Source organism: Amblyraja radiata, chromosome 10 (assembly GCF_010909765.2).
Source record: "Amblyraja radiata isolate CabotCenter1 chromosome 10, sAmbRad1.1.pri, whole genome shotgun sequence".
Lineage (NCBI taxonomy): Eukaryota > Metazoa > Chordata > Chondrichthyes > Rajiformes > Rajidae > Amblyraja > Amblyraja radiata.
The window spans coordinates 25629319-25655568 of NC_045965.1; the positions used below are offsets into that span (position 1 = coordinate 25629319).

At 42.4% G+C, this 26250-nt stretch overlaps 1 protein-coding gene across 2 annotated transcripts in view; it reads left to right on the forward strand.

Moving 5' to 3' along the window:
- The first annotated feature begins 8030 nt into the window (after positions 1 to 8030).
- The window catches only part of LOC116977705 (olfactomedin-like protein 2B), a 38908-nt gene continuing 20688 nt past the window's right edge, over positions 8031 to 26250 (forward strand). For both annotated transcript variants that reach the window (XM_033028390.1, XM_033028391.1), the window contains exons 1-3: positions 8031 to 8515; positions 9440 to 9703; positions 20515 to 20619. In XM_033028390.1, the coding sequence (XP_032884281.1) occupies positions 8345 to 8515; positions 9440 to 9703; positions 20515 to 20619 (540 nt within the window). In that variant the 5' untranslated portion in view covers positions 8031 to 8344. The remainder of the gene's footprint in view (positions 8516 to 9439; positions 9704 to 20514; positions 20620 to 26250) is intronic.

A 26250-nucleotide genomic window follows, 5' to 3' on the forward strand; every position in this document is an offset into this window, starting at 1 on the left:
AGATTCATTTCATTACAATCCGGTCTATTCATTTCATTACAATAATCTAACTATCAATTGATACAACTGCTCAAAATGACAAGTAACTGTTGCATTACTCTTAAAGCATAGTCTTATGGAAACTGAGGATGAGCATGTTCAGATCATGAAAGTTTCAGGATGACGACAATGATTGACACCACCTGTGACACCAATTCGTTACTGATGATTGATCTGACCTTGTGGTATGGGTGTAAGTGGCATCCACAACAACATCTGTAGTGATACAACATGGAGCAGGCAGGTGGGCACCATAGAGGTCAAGTAGGAGAAGGAAGAGGAGGAAGAGGAGGAAGACGTGGTTTGAGAGGTGTGGGGGAACGGGGTCGAGGACAAAGACCAAGACAGCAACGGCAAAGAGTCTCCAATGAGATTAGAGCAATGGTTGTAGATCATGTCATCAATCATGGCATGACAATGATTGAGGCAGCGAGAATGATACAACCAAACCTTAGAAGACCAACCGTGGCCTCAATCATTAGAACTTTCCGCAATGAGAGCCGGTAAGTCTTCAGCATGCACTACAGTAAACATTACAGTACTGTAGGCTACTCTTACTGTAATTGTCAAATGATTGTACACTGCATGCCAATGTGCAGCACAGAGTAGGTAATGTGACTATGAAAATGTGTTAACCATATAACAATTACAGCACGGAAACAGGCCATCTCGACCCTTCTAGTCCGTGCCGAACACATAATCTCCCCTAGTCCCATATACCTGCGCTCAGACCAATATAACCTGCTCAGACCAATATAACCAATGTTCTACAGTATGATGACATGTTCTTCCTGTCATATTCCCTACAGAATTGAGACTAGACCCAATAGTGGAGGCAGAGGCAGACTCCTCACTGAGGAACAGGAACGGGCTGTGGTCAACATGGTCCGGGCCAGAAATGACATTCGGCTTAGAGAAATCAGACAGAACATCCTGGACGATGAAGATCTCTTCAGGAATGTGGAAGCCATAAGTTTGCCGACCATTGCACGTGTTCTGAAAAGGCACCAGGTGTCCCTCAAACAGTTGTACCGTGTGCCTTTTGAAAGAAATGCAGACAGAGTGAAGCAACTGAGGATTGAGTATGTTCAGGTATGTTCAGTTTCATGATGCCTGTTTGTGAAAAATTCCCCATCATTGTACTGTAATCAATACTGTACAGTAATTCTCTTTCCAACATGTCTTTTTGTACATGGATGCGGATGACAATCATCACAAATTTGTTTTTGTGGATGAGGCAAGCTTCAACCTGGCCAAGACAAGGAGGAGAGGGCGAAATTTAATTGGCCAGCGGGCAACCATACAAGTACCTGCACGACGTGGGGCCAACATCAGTATGTGTGCGGCGATATCAGAAGATCGGGTGGTAGGACGTAGATCTCTGATTGGCGCATACAATGCAGAGCTCCTTGTTGCATTTCTTGATGAGCTAACTCTAGTCTGTAGAGCTGTTGGTGTAATTTATGTCATTGTGTGGGACAACGTCAGGTTCCACCACGCTCATCTGGTGCAGGCATGGTTTCAGGCCCATCCACAGTTCCTCACTGTATACTTGCCCCCATACTCTCCTTTCCTTAACCCCATTGAGGAATTTTTCTCCACATGGAGGTGGAAAGTGTATGATCGGCATCCGCATCAACAAGTGACCCTTCTTCAGGCCATGGACAATGCCTGCGATGACATTACAGCAGACCAGTGTCAGGCCTGAATTCGCCATGCGCGAAGGTACTTTAAAAGATGTTTGGCAAACGAAAACATCTATGTGGATGTGGATGAGAACCTGTGGCCCAATCCACAAGACAGGGTTGATAGGGATGACGAGTGATTGTTGATCCTTTGTTTAGCTTTTTTTTCTTACTGTACAATAGCCAGGTGAGGAACACGGCAGTTTGTTTTGCAGGACTTTTTTTTTGTTTTGTTACAGTAATTGTTGCTTTCATTCAACCTATGTTGCCATTTAGTTTGTATTCATCAATAAATTTCAGCTTTGTTCAATGATTCCACTGTGTCTGTGGTATTCTCTCTACTAATCCTACCTGAAATGGGGTGGCGGCGGTAGGCGGCGCGACTCTCGTCAGCAGCGGCCTCTGCAGTCCGTCTGCGTTTTTATTATTTTATGTCTATGTTTTTATGTAGTTTTTGTTATTTTTTGTTGGGGTATGTGTGTGGGGGGGGGGGGGGGTGGGGGTGGTGTGGGGGGGTTGGGGGTAACTTTTAAATCTCTCCCTGCACGGGAGACCCGACCTTTTCTTTGTCGGGTCTCCGTTGTTGTTGGGGCTGCAACGAGGAGCGGCCTCCAACAGGAAGACCGGGGGCTGTGGTGCCGACTACTCACCTCACCGTCGCGGAGCTGGCCGAGTCCAGAGCGGGTGGAGCTGTGGTGGACGCTGCTGCGACCCGACCCCCGGAGTTTCGGTGGCTGCAACTGCGGGTTTGTCGGGCGGCACCGGGAGCCCGCGGGTCCCTGGAGGGAGACCGCTTTTCGGGGCTTCCGCAGCGGCGACTTCTCCCGCCCGAGTTGCAGGGTTGAAGAGCTCCTGGAGCGGGGCCTTACAGCACCGCCCCGCGCGGCTTGGAATGGCTGCGGGACTGCGAGCGCGCGCCGGGGGCTCTAACACCAAGACCCAGTGCGCGACCTTGCATCACCCGGCGTGGCTTTAATGGCCACGGGACAATTCGCCATCGCCCGCCGGGGGCTTTGACTTTGACTTTGACTCTGACATCGGGGGGGAGAGTGCAGTGGAGAGAGAAGTTTTTTTGGCCTTCCATCACAGCAAGGTGATGGATGTTTATGTAAATTATGTTGTGTCTTGGGTCTATTTGTTTGTAATGTATGGCTGCAGAAACGGCATTTCGTTTGGACCTCAAGGGGTCCAAATGACAATAAATTGAATTGTATTGAATTGTATTGTATTGTACAGTGACATTACGTGTAGCACAGGATGAAACATGTATCACATATTTTGTACTACAATATTTAATGGTTGTACGAACAACTAAACAGTGAAACTATGTGTATGTTGTGTGTGGGTGATCTAAAGAAATGTCCCTATGGTATTTCATGATAAATGAGTTGTTTGAACCAATGATTCTGTGAGTGCAAGCTTTCTTTAAAGATATGAATACACAATGCAATGTTTTGAACGTTGGACAGCCTGTGATACAAGTGGTGACCGTTTTGAGTTTTGTATCTAGAGTTGTGAAAAATGACATCAAGGTTCTGAAACTAGTGTCAAAGCGATTGACAAAAACTGTAAAGCCAGTGACTCTCTCCACCATGTCTCCTTTGATGTATAAGGGAGCAGGTATGTGTGTGTATGTGTTTGTATGTGTGTGTATGTGTTTGTGTGTGTATGTGTGTGTGTGTGTGTGTATGTGTTTGTATGTGTGTGTATGTGTTTGTGAGTGTATGTGTGTGTGTGTGTATATGTGTGTGTGTTTGTGCGTGTATGTGTGTATGAGTGTGTGTGTGAGTGTATGTGTGTGAGTGTGTGTGTTTGTGGGTCTATGTGTGTGTGAGAGTGTGTGAGTGAGTCAGTGAGCGAGTGTGAGTGGTCTCAATGACTGAGCTGCCAGCCTAAGAATCCATTCGGCCCACAATGTCCATACTAGCCCTCTGGAAACCAGTCCCTTTGGCCCACAACACCAAGCTAGCGCTCCAGAAAACTCCCCCCTCCCCCCACTGGCCAGCAATATTGGAATTGGTGGAGAGGTGGAATATTGCGTTGGGGGAACAGCCCTCCGTGTGAAGCTGGGACCCACGGGTCCCATTTAGTCTAGTCTGTACTAAAATCTTCTCATACTGCAAACTTGGTGTTAATGGCTACAGATTTTATAGTAGACATTTACTGTATTCAAACTTATTTGCTCGATGTGCTATTTTAACCCAATAAATAAATGTTATGCCCACTTTAATATCCCACATAAACTGTGTTTCTGTAAGCTGTGTGATTTGTCCTGCTCTTACTAACTTCTGTCTGAAAACAATTTAGCATGTGATGTAGAGAGGTGATTGTGAACACAATCATCTATTTGTACAGTAAATGTAAATCCAATGATTGCTATCAATGTCTTCCAAATTCAATTTGTTTTAACAAGGCCACTATACGACCAGTCTGTCTTTCCTCTCAATATTTATATCACAGGACATTTTATGTTGTTGAATTGTTTCCATGGTAATTAAAATATTGGCTTGAAATCATCATCTTATTGCAATGTTTAACAAATGCCCAGCATTTAGTTTGGAAAGTCCCAGTTGTTCCTTGTGTTGGGTGAGGAAAAGCCTGAATGAGCATTGTATAAGGCTTAACAGTAAAAAGCCTTTTGAACTAATCGTAATTAAGTGACTAGAGCCTCCATTTAATGTGTTATGTAAAGAAGATAGGATTAAACAAATAATATCCCACTGCCCTGGAATTTACTGTATGATAAAGGAGTTATTAATATCTATTAATTAGTCTGTAAAATATGAGGTAAGATAAAGTAAAACAATCAAAGCCATTGGTCTATAAAGGGCTGACCTCTCCTTATTCCCATTGGATGCAGTTTGGGAAACAGCTATGGACCACTGTTAAGTGAATAAGTGGTTGCTGAATAGAGGCAACGGGTTGAATAGGGGATGGGATTCTTGGTCAATTTGCCAAGTCTCCCGGCCAGACCAATGGCAAGTTCCCATTGCAGTCTTAACTGCGAGTAATAGCCCTGTCCCAGGGTAGGAGTTCATTCCAAGAGCTCTCCCGAGTTTAAAAAAAATCAAACTTGTGGTAAGCACGGAGAAGGAACGTAGCGGGTACGTCGGAGCTAGGGGATGTCTCTTAGTGGCTCATAACGCTAACGGCAGGTACTCGGGAAGACTCGCTAATGGCAGGTAAGCACGGGAAGACTCGTGAAGATTTTTCAACACGTTGAAAAATGTGCACGAGAGCCCCGAGTACCAACGAATGGCCATTACTGTAAATCTCCGAGTTCGAATCAAGACAAACTCGGGAGAGCTCTTGGAATGAACTCGTACCGTGGGGCAGGGCTTTTACTAATATAGCACACTCAGGAAATCTTCCGAATTTGCGTAGAACAGTTCAGTATGAGCGGCAGTATTTAGTGAACCAAAGGACATTCTATTTGCTTATTTCCAGAGTCAGATAAATAGGAAATTTACAGCTCCCAATCCAAAATCCTGCGAGGAGTTATTCAGTAATTGGCTTGCAGGAGGTGCTCAGTAGCAGACTCAATGAGATCATCACATGTTTGTAAAGGAAGTTCCACATTTCGCACAAAGTGTTCTACTAATCGTACAACCGGAAAATAAAGCTCAATGTATTCTGCAAATCTTGAATCCCCATAGTGGACTCAAATGACAGCACATGCTTAGGCTCTCATTCTTTTTTGCTATGAGTACATTTCCAAAGGATTTTCAGCATTTCTCTATCTTTTGTTAAGTTGATTCAACTAAACACATTTTATGTCTCAGAATTGGCTTTTGTACTGAGGTGAGTTGAAAAGCATAATTTTGCATGCTATCCAATCATATCAGATAATACTATACATCAATACAATGAAGTCAAACTCAAGTGCAATAGATTGCGCAAGGGGGCAGATACAGAATACAAAATATAGTTCTCAGCATTGCGGTGCAATAGCTCCATAGACAAAGTCCAATGTCTCCAAAGTGGTAGAGGTGAATCAGACAGTACCCTAGCTTATCGTTCAGAAGCCTGATAATATAAGGGATGAAGCTGTTCCTAAGTCAGATGGTGCATTCTATTAAGTTTCTTCACCCTCTGCCAGATGGAAGGAGGGAGAAGGAGTGACCGGGGCAGGATTTGATTATGTTGGCTGTTTTTCCAAGGCAGCATGAAGTACAGATGGAGTCAATGATGTGGAGTCTGGTATGTGTGATGGACTAGGCTACAATTTCTTGTTGGTCTTGGGCAGAGCATTTCCAAAACTTGTTGTATATACCCTGTTTTCTATGGTGCATTAGAAGTTTGTAAGAAATACCAAATGTTCTCAGTTTCCCCAGAGCAGTCAGTGTGCCTTTCTTGGCTGTCGCATTAATGTGGTTGATCCATGACAAATCATCGATGATATTGGCGCCAAGGAAATTGAAGCTCTTAACCATTTCGATTTTGGCATCTTTGATGTTGATTGGGAAATGTACTCCACTGTGCTTCTTGAAGGTGATAACTAGCTCCTTCATCTTGCTGGCATTGAGGGTGAGGTTATCTGGTTCCTTCCTGTACGCCGACTTGTCATTGTTAGTGATCCCACAGTGGTGTCATCCGCCAACTTGTAGATAGTATTACAATCGAATTTGGCGGCAGTCTTGAGTGTATAGGAAGTATAGTAGGGGACTGAGATCACACCCTAGTTGAGGGTGTTGAGAATTATCGTGGAGGAGTTGGTGTCACCTAACCTCACCAATTGTGATCTGTGTCTGAATGTTGATGATCCAGGTGTTATAAGTGGAGCTATAGTTGATAATGTGGGAGTCCTTGTTGTCTAGGTGGTCCAGAAATGAATCTAGAGCCAGGGCGATGGCATCTGCTGTCGACTTGTTGCAATGGTAAGCAAATTGCTGAGGATCAAGGCTGGCCCGGAGGCTGGTGTTAATCACTAGTCTCAAAGCACTTCATGAAGTTGGATGTCGGAGCTATTGGATGGTAGTCATTAAGGCATGCTACCTTACTGTTCTTTAGCACGGGGATGATAGTGGTGTTCTGAAGCAGATGGGAACTTCAGAATGGAGTAGAGAGAGGTTAAAGATGTTTGTGAATACCTCTGCAAGCTGATCCAGACTGGTCCTGAGGGCATGGCCAGAGGCATCATCCGGACCAGTTGCTTTCGACAGATTCACTCTCAGGAAAGCCAATCTTATATCTGCCACAGTAGCCATTGGTACAAGCGAACCTGAGACTGGCAGATTAGATGGTATTCCTCCACTGACCTTCTGTTCAAAGTGGGTGTAAAATGCATTGAGTTTATCACAGAGGGACCCATTGTTGTCGATGATACTGCCCGCCTTTGCTTTCCTCGGTCTCCTACACCGTTTTCCTGCTGTTTGCAACAAGATGTGAGGGTAACCAGAGTAGAATGACTCTTTGCTGATATTAGCTGCTTTCTTGAGGCAGCAATTCCTTTAGATCTTTTCGATGGTGAGGAGGTCAATACTCATCTTAGTCATGGAACACAGAAATCGGACCTTCAGCCCACCATGTCCACGTTGCCTGTTTATCCTGATCCCATCTATCAGCACTTCATCAGTAGCCTTCTTTGGTGAATCAAATTCTGGTCTAGATACCCATTACATTTTGTGAGTACCGTACCTTGGATTTAGCTGGCTTTGATGGCTCTGTATTTGTTCTTAGTTCTAAAACCTAAAATAATCCTGAAAACAACGCCTGGAGGAGAAAACTCCAGGCCCCTTCTCAATTTCCCCATAAGCAACCAAGATTGTATCCATTCGTTCTTGATTTGCTACTGTAGTCACCCTATTCCTATTGAAACATTTTAACATTTCAAATAGAGACACAAGAAACTCCAGATGTTGGGAACTTGAGCAAAATACAAAATGCTGGAGGAACTCAACGGGGCAGGCAGCATCTGTGAAGGAAATAGGCAGGCGACGGTTCGAGTCGCAACCCTTCAGAATGATAACAGTTAAAATGTTTAACAAGAGGCTTAAAAGCCATTGCACCATGTCATAAAATATGCTCGCCCATCAGAGGGAGAATAAAAATAGACCTCAATTTATTTTTCCGTGTCAGTTTACTAATTGATTTTGGCTGGGATGGAGATTCTGTGGGCGCGAGTTCTGAATTTTGCCAAGTTAAAAGTGAGACACGATCGTTAGTTTCTTTACCCCTTCTGTGTGTCTGTATTTTAGTTTAAAATAAGTTGTTAGACCCCGGCCAACCCCGCCTTCCTCATCCCACGCAACCCGTGCAGCTGACTGCCAACTCCAAACTCCACCTAGTTTCCCCCAGTCCATTCTGCACTTGGCTGCAAGCAACGTGATACCCACATCAGACGCAAACTGAAAAATGCTCTCTCTCTCTCTCTCTCCCTCCACCCTCCCCATTGGGTTTCATTATGAGGGCAGCCTATTAATATCTACATAATTAGCTTCCCACCCCCACATTCCCCTGGAAAAAAAGAGCCAAGTCTCTCAGTTTAGTGTCTTAGCCCTGATTTTGCCGATTTGGGGTGAAATTCCGCACCCTCTTCCTGCAGTTGCTGGCAACGGCAGCCAGAGCCGTCATTCGCGCCGATCTCTTCGGCGAGGGAGAGGTGCAAGAAGCCGGCGAAGATGCTTTTGGGAGCAGTCTTCGTCTTGGGCTTAGTTCTGTGCAGTGGATTCCACAACTTCACCGGCAAATCTCCCAAAGCGACGCCAGATGTTTGGGACGACTCGAAGGATGAGACTCAAACCGGGAAAGCGGCCAGCGAGCCCGAGGAGCCGGACAACACCTTATCGGAGGTAAGATCAAATCTTCTGCTGAGAAAGGCGGGCAAACACAACCTAGAGAACTTCAGGTCTGGTCCGTTGCATTTTCACTGAAAGGAGATTATTGATATGAACGAGTCATGTCAACAACCCCTTTGAATATATAGGGAGATGCAAAACTCAGTTTCTGTGCAGCATCACCCCAAAGTGCCGTTTTCAAAAGTAAAAAGTTAACCAGCGCACTTCATACCGACACCGAGATTGTATTTGGGAGAGAGAAAGTGACGCGCACATCTTGCCCCTGAGGATGCCTGACACTGCTCCCCTGTCCTGCATTTCCATTCAAAGAGACCAATCCACAAGTTTGCTTCCATGGGGGGTTATGCATGCACTTACTTAACTGAGGAAAGATGCAAATATTTTCAAAAAATTACTCCTGTACCCAAAATCTGAAACGCAGATGACAAAAATGTGAAGAGCCACTTCTAACTGTGCACTAATGGCTTTAATTATCATTATGTGGGTACGTCAAGTCAAGTTTATTTGTCACATACACATACGAGATGTGCAGTGAAATGAAAGTGGCAATGCTCGCGGACTTTTGTGCAAAAGACAAACATATTCTTTTACATAATAAATAATGGAAGGAAAAACGTTCAGTAGAGTTAGTCCCTGGTGAGAAAGGCGTTTACAGTCCGAATGGCCTCTGGGAAGAAACTCCTCAACCTCTCCGTTCTCACCGCATGGCAACGGAGGCGTTTGCCTGACCGTAGCAACTGGAACAGTCCGTTGCAGGGGTGGAAGGGGTCTCTCGTGATATTGTTGGCTCTGGAGTGTACACCCTGTCATTGTTGGCTCTGGAGTGTACACCCTGTCATTAATGCGGTGTTATGAATGCAATATTTCTGCTTATCGTTATCCTCCTCACTCACTGACTTGTTCTTCACTCGTCTCCAGTTGTTAAGGGACTATGACAAATTGAAAGCCGTGTCTGAGGGTTCGGGTTGCCGTTGCAAATGTGTGTTCAGACCACCGGGCCGGGATGCCTGTCGTCGGATCGAGGAAGGGACCCTCAGCTTGGATGATTCGTACACGCTAGAGACCATCAGCTCGGGACCGCATTGTAAATGTACCTGCCTCGCCCCACCCTCGGCGCTCGATCGCTGTCAGCGGCCAATCGGGTTGCAGAAACCCCGGGAGGCGGAAGGCAACGGGCTCAAGGTCAGTTGAACGAGTTGTCAAAGAGGCAGCCGCCAAAATGCCGGAGTCGTGAGGGAAGGGTGTCTGCATGGGGAGATGGCTGAGAAACGTGCAATGGAGGGCAGGGAAAGAGGGACACACGCACTTCACCGGGGCACCAATATATGGAGGCAATGCAAGGTTGATTGGTTGCTTCCCTCACCAACACATTGACCACAGCGTTGCCGCCTTTTTTGAGTGTAATCCCAGTGGCGTCACCAAAGAGTCTGCCGCTTACCTCCCCTCCTATCGCCAACTATTGGCTTCGTACAACAGCTTTCCTCGCCGTCTCACATCATGTGGAAAGTGAGTAGGTTTCCATTGGTCGAGTGGATGATACTTCATGGTCCTCTCTCCTCACATCCCGCGATCGCTTTATAACAGGTGGACAAATGTGTTCCAGGTTGTAAGTAATGTGCAGTTCGAAGCCACCTCCAGGGTTGATCGCGGCAGCCTCCTCTTGAATTCAAGGCAATTTTGAGGCTTGACAATCCTAGTGAAAACTTGCAATCTAATTTCACACGCAGAAGGTTGTTCCCAGCCGTTTACACGGCGCGGGTGGAGTGCATTGGGGCGGAGTCCTCAAGATTAGATAGTATCACTGTTGACAAGTTCACTGATCACCGATTCACAGTATTGCCACACACCCACCCAGCAACCTCATTCCGATAAGATGCACGTGGTGTGCCGAACCCACCCTTTTACCAGTGACATATGACAACAAGATGCATTTATGTTGTTCCTTTAAAGCACTAAAATATTGCAAGAGAGCACCACCAAACAGAATTTGACCGAAAACCAAGATAGAAACGTAGAAAAGATCGAAATGGGATGTTTTAAAGAACATCCTATATTTTAGGGAAAAAGAGAAGAAAAAGTAACATAGCACAGGATATCAACTGTTCAAATAATATCCACCAACGGTGGGCGAGAACTGGGCGAATGCATTCATCTTGCAAGGGTGCTGTTTATCATGGATACATTTTAAAACAAGTTAGAGAATTTCAAAAAGCGAGTTGCTTAACCAGGGGCCAACATAGGTCAACTAGCCCAAAAGGGAAGAATGAATGGAATAGTCCAACTGGGTAAAGGCAACAGAGTTTTGGATGACCTGACGTTTATGTAAGGCAAAAGATGGGAGCTATGTCAGCAGTGTTTTGTATTAGGAGGGATGGAAGTAGTGATGAGGGTTTCAACTGGAGTGGAGGCCCAGTCACAGTCCACCATTATCCAGTTAGTCACTGATGCCTTTTGTCAACATCCTACCACATTCTCTGAAAAAAACTTTATGTGTTGTAAGGACACTAAACCAGAGCAGTGATTTAATTGTAACCCATACTGCATGAAATAGAGGTGATTATTAAAAGGCTGCAATTTTACATTTTAAAGTCCTGGCTCTCAAGATTGTTGGCTTTTAAGATAAGCTGAGTGATGATGATAAATTCATCCAAGCATTAATTTGCTGTACTTTATAATTATATGCTGTTCCTGTAGGAAAATTGCCAAACCAGACAACTTCATTATTTATAGCACTAAATTGCTGAATGTCTCCATTCACAAAAAGAAAATCCAGCTTTTATTGAATCACTAGAGAAAGTCCACAAAAATAAGTGCCTGCAATTCTGTCACTGCTGGAAACTTGCACAGCAGATTTCCATATGTCAGGATATGACACTTTACATGGGGTGGGGGAAATCATCTGATACATAAAACTCAGTGATAATCCAGAGTGTATCGGTGGTAATTTTACATTTGAGTAGACCTAGAATGGAAATTTAGTGGATTCAGATTTACGAGGAGCATTGATGAGATTTTCATCACTTAATGGGCAAGAATTATATCACAAGGGGAAGCTCTAGTATATGGAGTTAAACATGGTCTCAGGTGAGAGGAAGAATTACATGATACGAATATAAATGCATAACTCAGGAGACAGACACATTACATGGGTTGGGAGTTATTCATAATTAGTTGTTTTCAAGATAGGGAAAACCTTACTTCATTCAGAAGCAAAGTTAACTGTCAAAAGTAGGAGCATTGTCTTGTTGTATGTCAAGGAGTTCTAAACCTCAGAAGGTAAATGTCAAAATATATTTTATGCCATAATCTTAATCTAAACGTGAGTTTCAATACAAAAAGCAGTAGGGTTGCTGCCTTACTGTGTTCCCGGGTTCGATCCTGACTACGGGTTCGATCCTGACTATGGGTGCTATCTGTATGGAGTGTACATTCTTCCCCTGATCCTGTGGGTTTTCTCCGGGTGCTACGGTTTCCTCCCACATTCCAAAGATGTACAGGTTTATAGGTTAATTGGCTTCAATAAAAATTGTAAATTGTCTCTAGTGTGTAGGACAGTGTTAGTGTACAGGGATCGCTGGTCAGCGAGGACCCTGTTTCCGGGTTGTATCTCTAAACTAAACTAAACTAGAAGATGTACATTCATTTTGTTCTTCTTTAATGGACTGTGTCCAGAGCAAAACTAGTATCCATTACAACTGTTGGAATAGATGTCCCTGGGCCTTACAAACTATCTTTCAGAAGCCTTGTTAATCATGTCCACTACACATTGGGAGGACTTACATCCCTCTGATCATTCGGGAATACCTGGATTAATCATTTTGATGCAGGCAAATAATGGCAAAATTGATCGAGGAATTGAACAGGATTAACAACCTTATGATTCTCCTACAGTTTTGAATTTGAATTTATATAAATCGTGAGGTAAATACTGTGTATTGGAGCCACAGAGCTTCACTGTGTTCTGTGAGCTTATCTAAAGCCATAACTTGCCCTTCATGCTGCCCACTGTAGCAAGGTCCCAAGAGGTGGCAGATTGCTAAAGAATGAGCTGTGAGTCTTAACCAAACTGTATTCCCTTGGCAACACATCATTCAAAAACTTTGGAGACGCAAGAGACTGCAGATTCAGTGAGGAATTCAGTGTGTTGAGCTACGTCTGTGGGGTGAAAGGAATTGTTAACATTTTAGTTTAAGACCTGTTTTAGGTACAATTATGCAATATATGGTGAAGGTGCAATGTCATCAAGGTGTTGACCAGGATGAAACTGAATTGGATGGTCCTGGAATCCCTGTTGAGCGAACTGGCATCTGGTGGGGTGGTGATTATAATTGCCACCGATAGTAAAACACCCCTGAAGTTGGATAGAAAGCAAGCACGCACAGCTGGAACTCCCAATCCTTACTTTTGAAGAGCAATATGATGCCGTTGTGGTCAAGAAGCCCATCTACACTCAACCAACCTAAAAATTGCAATGAAGCATCACATGAAGGCTGTCCATGGCCATTAAATCAATGGATATTTTCATTAGAAGACAGAATCACAGAAGGAAAGGGCATAATAAATGCAGTAAGTGATAGAAACCCAGGATCAGCGCTAGTCTAGTTGGTATAACCTTTAAGTGTACCAATTTCTCATGATTTGCTGAGAACGCCTTCCATAAATCCAACTGCAATCCTTTTGGCAGTTCTAATTAAATATTTGGAATCTGAAAACATGAACAAACTCCAACCGGACACATTCTGGAACTGTGTACAGGAGTGTTTCATTCTCTGGAATTCTTGCACAAATGTTTTTTTTTTGTTGGAAGCCATTCAACTGGAGTCCTTTTGCTTCCTTTATTGAGCTTGCTTTGTGTCATCAATTGTAGGATGTTAGTAATTCTCTTTTTTGGTAAGAAATGCCTGGGAGAGGCCATGCATTTTTCCAAGAATTAGGGGTATTGTAAGATTCTGGGAGGAAGAAAGCCCGGCTTTTAACCAAGTTGTTTGAAGTAAGTCTCTGTGATTAGTGCAAGGCCATATATTACACTGCAATCAAGATGATATCCTGACTCCTAGATAAATTATAAATTTATAGAAAAAAGCTCCATCAAAAGAGAAGTAAATTATGGTTGTCTGAAGCTATTTAATCTAAAAGATCAATTAGTGGTGAATCAGTCATTAATTGCACCTTAATTTTGATAATACTGTTTTGGGCTGGAGCTGGAAGCTGGAACTTGGAACTAGATGTTGGAGTGATGTAGCCCACGATCCTGTCACCTCTGACCCAACCTTGCGTAAGGTTAACCTCACAAAACTATGTTGGTATCTGGTAGGAACCCACTGAGATGATTGGTATTGATAATGGAATAAGATAATTTTCTAAAAGTAGACCCAAAGCATTTGTTGAATTTGACAAACTCTGCACTAGCATCTTACCAGATCTATGGGTGGATGCTGGTTCTGTAATTTAAAAAGTGAAATTGTTCATTCAACAAGTTATTGCTTTTTATCTTCAATTTCCCACACCAATCGCCCACATTCCCTGTCTCTGGGATGTATATTATAAACATACAAATTTGGAGTAGGATTATGCCATTTGGGTTGTATGCAGCAGGTGTTGTTGCTACTTCACTGCTTCATGCTGACGTCGGGTGCTGTATATCTGGAGCTTGTTGGTTCTCTGTGTAACTGTTGGGTTTCCTCCAAGATGCTCCAGTTTGTTCCTAAAGATGCGCCTGTTGATTGGCCACTCCAAATTGTCCCAAATGTGTAGGTGGCAGTTGATGGGTGTGTGAGCAAAAATAGCTGAGCCTCTTTGTGTTTCATGAGGGAATAAATACGTCATCCCTGGGTTATGAAAGCCTGACATATGGACATGCTTACAAACGAATGAGCTCCTATAATACTAAATCCAGAAGTCTGACGAATATACATACATTCCCCTCTCCCCTCATAGTAATTATTTTTGTTATTTGTCATGTGCTTTTTGTGCCTTTAATTACAATACTGTGGAGATATGGTAACCATATCATGAATTTTGTGCATTTTCTAACCTATGGACAAAATTGACATAGGTTTCTAAAAACGGAATGCGTTTGTTATCTGGAGATGGCCTGCAGATGAGATCAACCTTGTGAAACAGTTCCAAAGTCCCACATAAATGAAACAAAATATCCTACCTCTAAATTCTATTCTCTTTGAAATAAACAATAGCATTGTTATCTCTCCTAATTACTTGCAGTAGTTGAATACTAACCTTTTTTTAAAATAATGCACTTGGACACTTAATCCCTTTGCTTCTCAGAGTTCTGCAATATTTCATCATTCAGATAATATGCTTTTTTATTTCTCCTGCCAAAATGAATTATTTCACATTTTTCTTTAGGTTCCATTTGTCAGGTTTTTGCCAACTCGCTTATCTTGTCTCCATAACTTTGTAGCCTCTTTGTCCTCTTCACTTTCCCACCTATCATTCCTACTACTTTGTGTTGAGTATGTAGGTTCCCCAGAGATAATCAAACAGGCTTAATTCTTGACGGTGTGCTCTGGCTGCTTGATGAAGAAGTGTATAGCCATTGAATTTAAGAATAGATAGATGATATTGCATGCACAATTTGCTAACCCCAGAGCTGGGGAATTAATCCAGAGACCACACAGTTTTGATTTAAGAACAGAAAAGAAAGAGGCTGCATTAATGAAACATCATTTCGGAAATGCTTGTATTATGCATTGGATATATATTGTTTTTTGTTGATGGAGACGATTGCCATTTAATGCACAGTAAGGTTCTATAACAGTAGGGAGATGAATAGTGGGATGGATGCTGGGGAACTTGAATTTTAGTTTAGTTTAATTTAGAGATACAGCATGGAAACAGGGCCTTTGGCCCACCGAGTCTGCACTGAGCAGTGATCCCCGTACACTAGCACTATCGTACACACTAGAGACAATATACAATTGATACCGAAGCCAAATTAACCTCCAAACTTGTACGTCTTTGGAGTGTGGGAGGAACGGGAGCACCCTTTGAAAACTCACGCAGTCACAGGGTGAATGTACAAACTCTGTACAAACAGCACCCGTAGTCAGGATCGAACTTGGGTCTCTGATGCTATAAGTAGCAATGTTACAAAATTTTGAGATTTTAAAAATCAAGTCTGCAATTTATCCCATCAGATAAAGCATAAAAATAAGTTTAATTTGACACCTAATTCACTTTCATATCTCAAGTATTTAAAAAGTTATGGCCATTTTCATACTCGGAAATGAGCATCTTGTTCCCTATTGATTTTCTATGGATATAACAAAAAAGCTGTGATCGTGAACAGTCAAAAGCCCATAACTTTCTTAAAAATTAAGAGAACTGAATGAAATTTTCAGTTATCATAGATTGAAGCATTCTGAAACAAATATAAAATAATCTTACTTGGATGACCTGAAATTAAAGCATATAATTAGTTAGTTACCTAATTGTAGCTAATTTCAGACTTCAATTACTAGAACTAAACATCTATCCATTTCTTAATAAATGATTAACATTTTTAAATAGCCTAAATGTCCAAATAATATTCACAAATAATTCACAATAAAACATGATTTTTAAATCTAATTTACATTAATTTATAGGCCAAATGGAAGGCATTCAGTGTTCAATTGCTGTAAATAAATGGCCATTTTAAATCAGCTTTCCAGTGGGTCCCTGTGGAACGCGCTGGTTTAGAACGTTCACATTGCGATAGATTTGTGCCCCCAAATGCCCAGAAAAATACTGCGGGATATAATGGGCCCAAAATGAGCTTCTCGCAATATTAAACTTTGTATAAAGGGATCTTAAGAAGCCCTTTTTAATGTAAAAATATGCAGCATACCTTCTATTATTTGCTCTATTAGACCCTGACAGCTGCCGGTGGTCGCGGGTTTAGAGATTGATTTTTAAACTACTATAACTATTATACGAGGCCTTTAAAACTAATAATAGCTTTTGCGACGGGGTCTTCCAGCGATTTTTCGTTAATAATTAACTAGGCTGAACATCTTCGATTTGAACAGCCTAGAGAAAATCGCGTTTTAAACCCGCCCCCCTCTAAACGGCGCCAAAATCGCGCACACCCGCAGCGACAGATTTTCAGCGACGCTTCAGGTAGGCTTTGCAACATACCTACTATAAGGCAGCAATTTTACCGCTGCGCCACCGTGCCACCTAATCTTTGTTACCAGATGAGCAAGCAGTTAGGATTTGGCTTAATGTGACGGGTAAAATAAAAATGGAATAAATGTTTGAAAAATAACAAACCATTAGGAGGAAAAATATCACTGATGCAAACTTGTGTGAATCGGAGGAAGTCAAGTGAGAGGTCAAACATCTGTGTGTTGACAGTCCGACTCACTAAAATATGTATTAAGCGAAATATTCCTTTTAGCCTAATATGTAATGCTCCAGAATGTATGAGGAATTATATTCCACATTGGTGAATATTTAAAAAAAAAATATTTCCATTATGGGAAAGATTACAGAATTGGCAACATCAGTAACTTAATTTCATTGTTCTCTTCACCCATTCCCTATAATCACAGGAAGTTTTCACAAAGTTTGAACTCTTGAGTCTTAATCCTTATTCTCCTGCCATAAAAATTAGTAAAATGAATAACACCCTGAATAAATTCTCAGCTACATTTTTATCATTGGTATAATATTTGAATTACTTCTGCAGCTCACAAAATAATAATTCCCAGTTCAATCAATTATTCCTCCATGTACCAGAACAAGCCCCTTTCCAATGGGATGATAATCTGATGGAGCATTGATTTTATTTACAGGTGGTAGTGTCAATAAATCAGATACCAGTGAGGAAATTCCTGTAAATTCTGCCTTCCCTGATTCCCTTTAATATTAACCTTCTGTAACACTACTATGTGTTCAAAGTCTAATTTAAACAAAACTTACCTGCATTGATGTTTGGATCTATGAGCTAATTTTCAGGTGGATTCCAAATACCTGCAAACTTACCCATTGTTGGAATACAGCAACTCAGTGTCAATCACCCCTGTGTATGGGTCCCTCTTGGGTTTTTTATCAAGCTAATTGTAGACAGAAGAGATTTGCTGTAATTTGTAGCAAAATGCAAATACCTGGAGTAACTCGGTTGTTCCTCGTTTGTTTTTTCCCCACCAGAGTAACTGACTTCATTTAATCCAAACATAAAATGTGGGAAATTAAAACAAAAATTGCCAGTGATATTCAGAAGGCCAGGCAACAACCATGGAGTGAAAAAGGTCATGGTTAATGTTTCATATTGACAACCATTCATCAAACTGCAGTTCCATCCTTTGTCCTTTGTCCTTGTCCATCATCCTTCAGTCACGAGGTCACATTCCTGGAGACTTCCTACCTGACAGCATTTGTTCAAGTACTTTCACCATTAGAGTTCAACAGATAGTAGTTCATCATGACTTTTAAAGGAAATTAAGATCACATCACCTTACAACAATGTTGTACAATAATAACCGTGCACGGTGGCACAGCAATAGAGTTGCTGCCTAACCTCGCCAGAGATCCGGGTTCGATACTGACTATGGGTGCTGTCTGTATGGAGTTTGTACGTTCTCCCCCTGACCGCTTTGGTTTTCTCTGGGATCTCTGTTTTGTTGGTTCATTGACTTGGTATAATTGTAAATTGTCCCTCGTGGATAGCTTTAGTGTGCGGACTCAGTGGGCCAAAGGACCTGATTCCGCACTGTATCTAAACTAAACTAAACTACCTCTGCAGACAACAGACACCAAATTCTGTGTAAACATAGCCCAAACCCACAGGCTGCCAATTGAAGGTAGACAAAAATGCTGGAGAAACTCAGCAGGTAAGGCAGCATCTATGGAGCGAAGGAAAAGGTGACGTTTCGGGTCAAGATCCTTCTTCAGACCCTTCCTTTATAGATGCTGCCTTACCCGCTGAGTTTCTCCAGCATTTTTGTCTACCTTCGATTTTTCCAGCATCTGCAGTTCTTTCTTAAACTTTTCGGCTACCAATAGAGGTCAGTAACGAGTCATTCCAATTCCTGGCATGTGTGGACTTCTCCAGTCATCAGAAATGCTTAACAACCAGAAATTCACGTTCTAAACCACAATTGCATGTGGGCAAAATTGAGTTGAGCTCACACGGATGAATTGCTGATGATGTGGAATCTGCTTCACATTGTAAACTGGTCCACAATATTATAGGATCGTAGTGTCTATTATGTAGATGCCAATGAAAATAAAAAAGCAAAGACAAAATAGAAAAGAATAAAGGTCAAGAAGAAAAAAACAGAAAGGGAATAAGGAAAGAGATTGAGGGATGCCTTTTCGCCTATCGTGTCTGTGTTGGATGAAAAAATTAGCTACCCAGCTAATCCCACTTTCCAGGACTAGGTCAGTGTCCCTGCAGGTCGTATTTCTTCAAGTACACATTCAATTACAATCTGAAGAAGGGCCTCAACCGTATTCCTTTTCTCCAGAGATGCTGCCTGACCCGCTGAGCTACTCCAGCATTTTGTATCTATCTTTGATTTGAACCAGCATCTGCAGTTCCTTCCAACACTTCAAATGCTTTTTAATGTGATCAGAATTACTGCCACTACCACCTTGTTGGATAGTGACTACCACCTTATTGGATAGTGAGTTCCAGATCCACACCAGCCTCCGTTTAGAAAACTCCTTCTCCTCTCTTCTTCCCATTTCACCGAATATTTGAAATCTATCTTCCCTGTTTTTGATGATTCTGTTATGTAAAACATATCCTCTCTCTAATTGTATGCACCTTCATTAAGTCTTCCCTTGGTGTTGCAATGAAATCAATCCTAACCTTTCCAAACATTACTCCTTACTACATGTGTACAGTCATGGCAACATCCTTGTAAGCCAGAAAAGGCACAGACCTCTGGTAAGGTGCAATTGGCAAGGAAGGTTTTGAGGAAGATGTAGACAGAAGGAACTGCAGATACTCATTTACAAAAGACCCATGGTGCTCGAGTAACTCAGCGAGTCAGGCAGATTCTGGAGAACATGGACATGTGACATTTTGGATCAGGAAGTTATAAAGTCATAAGTGATAGGAACAGAATTAGGCCATTAAGCCCATCAAGTCTACTCCCCCATTCAATCATGGCTGATCTTTCTCACCCTCTTAACCCCATTCTCCTGCCTTCTTCTCATAGCCCCTGACACCCGTACTATTCAAGAATATATCTATCTCTGCTTTAAAAATATTAATTGACTTGACCTCCACAGAATTCTGTGCAAAGAATTCCACAGATTCACCATCCTCTGACTAAGGAAATTCCTTCTCATCTCCTTCCTAAAGGAACATACTTTAATTATGGCCTCTAGTCCTAAACTCTCCCACTAGTGAAAACATCCTCTCCACATCCACTCTTGCCAAGCCTTTCACTATTCGGTACGTTTCAATGAGGTCCCCCCTCATTCTTCTAAACTCCAGCGAGTATAGGCCCATTGCCGTCAAACGCTCATCATAAGTTAACCCTTTCATTCCTGTTAGTTCCAAAGGGAGTTCTCTTGATGCAATGCTTGCAGCATGATCTTGCTATGACCATCATATCATTTTGTCAGAAGGATAACTATAAGACTAGATGGCAATACTTTTGATCTAAGCATGGACAGATCCCGGTCTCCATGCAGATAACTGAAGGATCAAACTACTCCATTCAACACACAATCAATTTGTGAGATTGCCACCCTGGTTTTAACTATTGCACTTCCATGGAACTCCTAACAACCACATTTTCTAATTATTACTGAACAAGATCTATAGTAATATCTCTCACATTTTTACCATTAAATAATTACTGTCACCATATTGTCTTCCAATATGCGTTGTTGGAGGTGGATAGAGTGGGACAGTTATTTTCACTTGGGTCTAGTTTTTCATCAGGGTGCTACATAATTGTGTAGTTTTATAGTGGTCTGTGATTTTTATTTTTATTAAATATTGCCTCAATGTGTTTTCATTTTGTCTGCAGTTCTCCATGGTGGAACTTTTAGAAGACACCATCTTTGGATTGGACCTCTTAAAGCTGCACTCCATAACAACCAAATTGGTCAAGCATATTGAAAAATTGGAAGAGGTAAGACACTTGTTTCTGCTTGATTCAAATGTTCTACCTCTCTTACTCTTGAAGGTAAAATAAGATGCAGGACCACAGTTTCACGAGATCTGACTATTCTCCAGTAACTAAGTAAATCTAATTCATGCAGGTCATTATGGCTGACGAAACCTAGACCCTCCATATGCTAACCACAAAAGTCAACTCGGGCATGTTTTTTTCAACAGAGGGAAATCGAAATGAGAGTCACAAGCGTGAACTCTCAGTCTCTATCATGACTTTGTTTAGAGCATCATAAAATACCATTTAAACAAAATGTTTTTTGCTGGTGTCAGTACTCCAAATTAGCCTCTACTGAACTAACCTCATCTTACCCAATTGCAATTTATTTATATACTTTTGTTTTCACCCCTCCCTCCCACAAACCCAAATTGTAATTCTCGCTCTTTCCCTAAATGTATCTCTGCCGGTCTGCTTTAACTTTCCATGTGGCAGGAGGAGCTACATTCTTACTCCATTGGAGAATGATATGGAGATGATCGGGGGAAGGGCATTTGGCTGAACTGGAGCTATCTTGAAGACTGCAGTGAGGAAAGAAGAAGATGAGAGAACTGCGGAGAAACCACAACTATCCTTTTGTTGGATTGAAGAAGAGCTGTCATCTTAACCTTCAGATATGCACTGCTCTTCACCAAACACATTAAGAACGTGCTTCACAAATAATTGAATTGTCCAATTGTCACCCATTGCTTCATCCTTTCCCTATTCCATATTCCCTTTGTAGCACAGGCTTGATATTTTGTCAGACAATGTCTCACTTTAACTTTTCTTGCTTTGTGTAACTCTCTGTAGCTTGTTGAGACATAGCTACTGCAAATCAACAGTCATTTCCTCATCCCATTCAGGAATTGGTAGTAACTGACCTGCAAACCAGTCCAGCGACAGTCCGGAATAAATCATCAACAGTTAGAACTGCAGTTGCAAACTACATTCCTGAATGATTATTTGAATCACCACACCACATTCTGCTTTCTTTGTTTTTGAAAAGGGGTACAGAGGGAGGGGGGTAGATATTGAGGGATTGGCGCAGGCGCGACATCACAGGGGAGGGCTGGTTCCCGAACGCAATACTCCACCACTCACCCATAGGTCCCAATAGGCAGAGAGGGTGGGGCAGGGCAGAGAGGGAGGAGGGCAGTGAGAGAGGGGAAAAGAGAGGGAGGGGGGGAGAGAGAGAGGGCCCCCCTCTCCTCGCCCCCTCCTCCTCCCTCTCCTCCCCCTTCTTCCATCCCCCTCTTCCTCCCCACCCCTTTCCCCCACCTCCCTCTACCCCCCTCTCTCCCCCACCACCCTCTCTCCTCCCTCACCCTCTCTCTTTCTCTGCCCCAGGGACGGGGTAAAGAGGGAGAGGGAGGGGTGGTGGCAGCACCTACCCAGGTCGTAGAGCAGAAGCCTCCCCACCAGGCGCCGGGCCCGATCTAGGCTGCGGCCAGCATGGACCAGAGCGAGGCCCGGAGCAATCTGAGGACAGTGAAAAGCAGTGGAGGGCCGGCCGATCGTGGCTTCCTCGAAGGGAAGCGCACCCACCAGCGTGACAGACGATCGGGCAGGGGAGACGGAGAGGAGGTCGTCCCCTGTGACAGCCGCCATGGCCACTTTTCCACTGCGCTTGTCCGCGGCTGCGCTGCGATATAGACCGACACCGCCATGTTGTAGAACTTGAAGGAGCGCAGCGGAGCGCAGCGGAGCGCGCAGAACGACTTTATCTCATGTTCAACGGCTTCAATCCAGAGCCCTGGGGGGGGGGGGGGGGGGTGCGGCTGGGCCACGTAACTCGCAGCTCGTGCCTGCGCATTGAAAACTCTGCGCAGCTTGCCGCGAGGAGCAAAGGCACTGTGATGTCATCCAGCTCGCTTCAGCACGTTAGATTTTAAAAAGATGCCAGATTGGTGAACAATTTTAGTAAAAAACATGGGAAATAATGAATTAAATTTTCAGATGAGGGGATTTTTGAAATCATGAGGTAAATCTCTGCCGGAATATGTAAAAATATGTCGGATTTTCGAGGAGATGTGAATCACGTATGAAAACACACACACACACAGTTTGTACGTTCTGCCCATGACTGCGTAGATTTTCTCCGAGATCTTCGGTTTCCTCCCACACACCAGATGTACAGGTATGTAGGTTAATTGGCTTGGTGTATGTGTAAATTGTCTTTTGTGTGTGTCGGATAGTGTTAATGTATGGGGATCACTGGTCGGTGTGGACTCGCTGGGTCGGAGGGCCTGTTTCCGCACTGTATCTATAAACTAAACTAAACTAGAAGTGGGTTTAATTAAATCATTATTTTTTTGAAAATATTTTCAAGTTTAGTTTTATTTCATCGCTAACTTTAACGGTGTATCTAGGACTATACTGTTGCTGACCAAAAATGATTTATAGAAATATGGAGAAAAATGATCAAACTTCAATTTTGCATTGTCAACTCCATATTTGAAATAGTAACAGGTGGACACCTGTTCTACAATTTCGTCTCTCTGTAAATACGTTCCCTCCTGCATAATGCAAACAGCTGTTTCCACAAAAGTGCCCTTGCTTCCCATAAATCAAAACCTGACTGCGTTTTGAAATAATCTGGGAGGTAGTATGCAGGGCGAAACCAAAACTCTGTTTGTTGCCAAGAGGATTTCTGCAAATAGCAACTTCACACCTCTCTGCCTGTGACTGACCAGCTGTCTCAGCCTAAAAATTATCAATTGGAATTATTAAAAAATGTGGAATTCGACAAAGCATTAATCAACCCACTATGGAAGGAATGGAATAATGGTTGGTAGGAGGACACTAAAGTCTGTTTCAAATTAAATCTGTCAGGGATTGTGAATGAGGCTATCGATCTATATTTGCTTGTTATACTCTAGCTGAGATACTGACTGCCATAGTCTCCTACCTCCTTATTAGCTACTGATCCAAAATGAAAAAAAGGTGAACAGAGGGACAAGGTAACTTGGTTTCAAAGGAAAACAGATGGATGGGAATATACTTTCGGACGATATGGGATTACTGTTGCTTCAGCCAAATCCACATTTAAAGTTAGATGGCAGTGTTGAAACCATCCCTCTTGAATGAACCAAGAGTTAACAGTTTCTGAACATATTTCCTACTCAAACAACACCTGCTTATACTAATCGGTGCTCAAAATGATGCATGTTAACACAAATAGTTCCTCATGTGCCAGCCTTGTTTTGGCTGAGAACATCTTGCCTCTAAATTAGAAGGTTGTGAGTTTAAGCCCCACCACAGAAACCTGAGGATTAAAAAAATAACTGCTATTCTGATGCAGCATTGGGGTATAATGTAATGTCAGATGCACTGTCTTTGAAATAAGATCCCAAACCAAGGTTCCTGCTGCCTTACAAATTGATTCTAAAGATCCAATGGCACACATTTGAATAGCAGGGGAGAATCACAAAATATTTTGTTTTGTATATTAAATATTTGGTAGGAAAGGATTTCTATTGTCAGTCAATATTTGGTTGGGGACAGGATAGAGGAAGATGTCAGGATTGTAACATGCAAATCATGTGCATAATATCAGTCTCATTCATTTACAGCAAAGCACCCACCGGGCTTCATTGACAGGGGAAATATACAATCATCTGCACCCCCTGAAAATAGCACCGTCACTTAATGTGGACAAGATAAACAGACCATTTGGTCTTTATTACTTTGCTGTTTTGTGATCATTCTGTGAGCTCTATTTCATAGAAACATAGAAAATAGGTGCAGGAGTAGGCCATTCGGCCCTTCGAGCATGCACCGCCATTCAATATGAGCATGGCTGATCATCCAACTCAGTATCCTGTAACTGCCTTCTCTCCATACCCCCTGATCCCTTTAGCCACAAGGGCCACATCTAACTCCCTCTTAAATATAGCCAATGAACTGGTCTCAACAACCTTCTGTGGCAGAGAATTCCACAGATTCACCACTCTCTGTGTGAAAAATGTTTTTCTCATCTTGGTCCTAAAAGACTTCCCCCTTATCCTTAAACTGTGACCCCTTGTCCTGGACTTCCCCAACATCGGGAACAATCTTCTTGCATCTAGCCTGTTCAACCCCTTAAGAATTTTGTAAGTTTCTCTAAGACCCCCCCTCAATCTTCTAAATCCTGGAGTTTGGAATGTACTTAAATCGCTATAAATCACGACAATATCTTAAGCTGTCATGCAAATACAACTTTTAACATAGAGACAATAATTTTTTTACAACAAGGATCTGCAGTTACTTGTTTATAAAAAAAATGTGTTGGAGCAACTCAGCACGTAGAGATGCTGGTTGTGTTGCTGAATTACTCCATCACTTTGTATCAGTAATTTTTTTTGTCGGGCAAAGGAAACCATGAACAGAAATAGATAACCGAGCAGTGCATGTTATTTAAAGGGATTGATAGGTTAAAGTATATCCATCGGCTGCTCAAGTGCAAGATGAATATCAAAAGATGCAATTGGGAAATCAGATTATATATTTCTTTGGAAGAACAACTTCCATTGGAATTGGAAATGTAACAAGGCAGAAATGTCTCAAGGCACTTCCGATGTGTGTTTGCAAACAAGTAGAGTGATCAAACCATCTTTTTGTTGCAGAAAATCACCTTTTGGTGCTTTAGACAGCTCAATAAAGAATACAGGTCCCACCAAATTGAGTGTTGCTCAATCGGTCTTTAAGGTGATCTAGTAACTTTCCTACAACATTTAATGCTTATTGGTCTATAGTTCCCAGATTTTTCTTTGAAGCCCTTCATAAATAGAGGCACAGCATTCATCTCCCTCCAGTCTTCACCCCTGTCTAAAGATGATTCATATATCTCAACCAGGGCTCCTGCAATTTCTTCTCTTGCTTCCAATTGTGTCTATGTATACATCTGATCAGGCCTGGAAGATTTATTTGCCCTCATACATCTTAGGATATGCAATACCTCTTTGACTGTAAAACAGACTGTCCCCAAGACATCTCCATTAACTTTCCCAAGGTCCCCTGTCTTCATCTTGTTTTCTGCGGTAAAAACAGAGGTGAAATATTTTTTGAAGATTTTGTTAATCTCTTATAGCTCCACACTTAAATGACCACTTTAATTTCTGAGGGGCCCTATTCTCTGCCTGGTTATCCTTTTTTATCCTTAATATACATATAAAATCTCTTTGGATTCTCCTTAATATTAACTGCAGTGCTATCTCGTGCCCTCTTTTTGGTCTTTGGATTTCTTTCTGAAGTCTATTTCTCAATCCCCTGTGTTCCTCCAGGAATTCAATTGATCCCAGCTACCTATACCTGACCCATGACTCCTTTTTCCTGACCAGAGCCTCGATTTCTCTCATCATCTAGTGTTCCTGACTCCGACCTGACTGGCCCTTTATTCTAATGGGAATATACATATCTTAATCTCTCACTATCAGACTTTTAAAAGCATTCCACTTTCCAGACATCCTTTGCCTGCAAACAATGTACTCCAAATAATTTTGTAAGTTCCTATCTTCACAATAATGTTGGCTTTGCTCCAGTTTAGAATGTTAACTTGTGAAGCAGCCTATCGATTACTAATTTAAAGCTGATAGACCTGTGGTGGCTGGTCCAAAAAGGCTCAGCCAATGA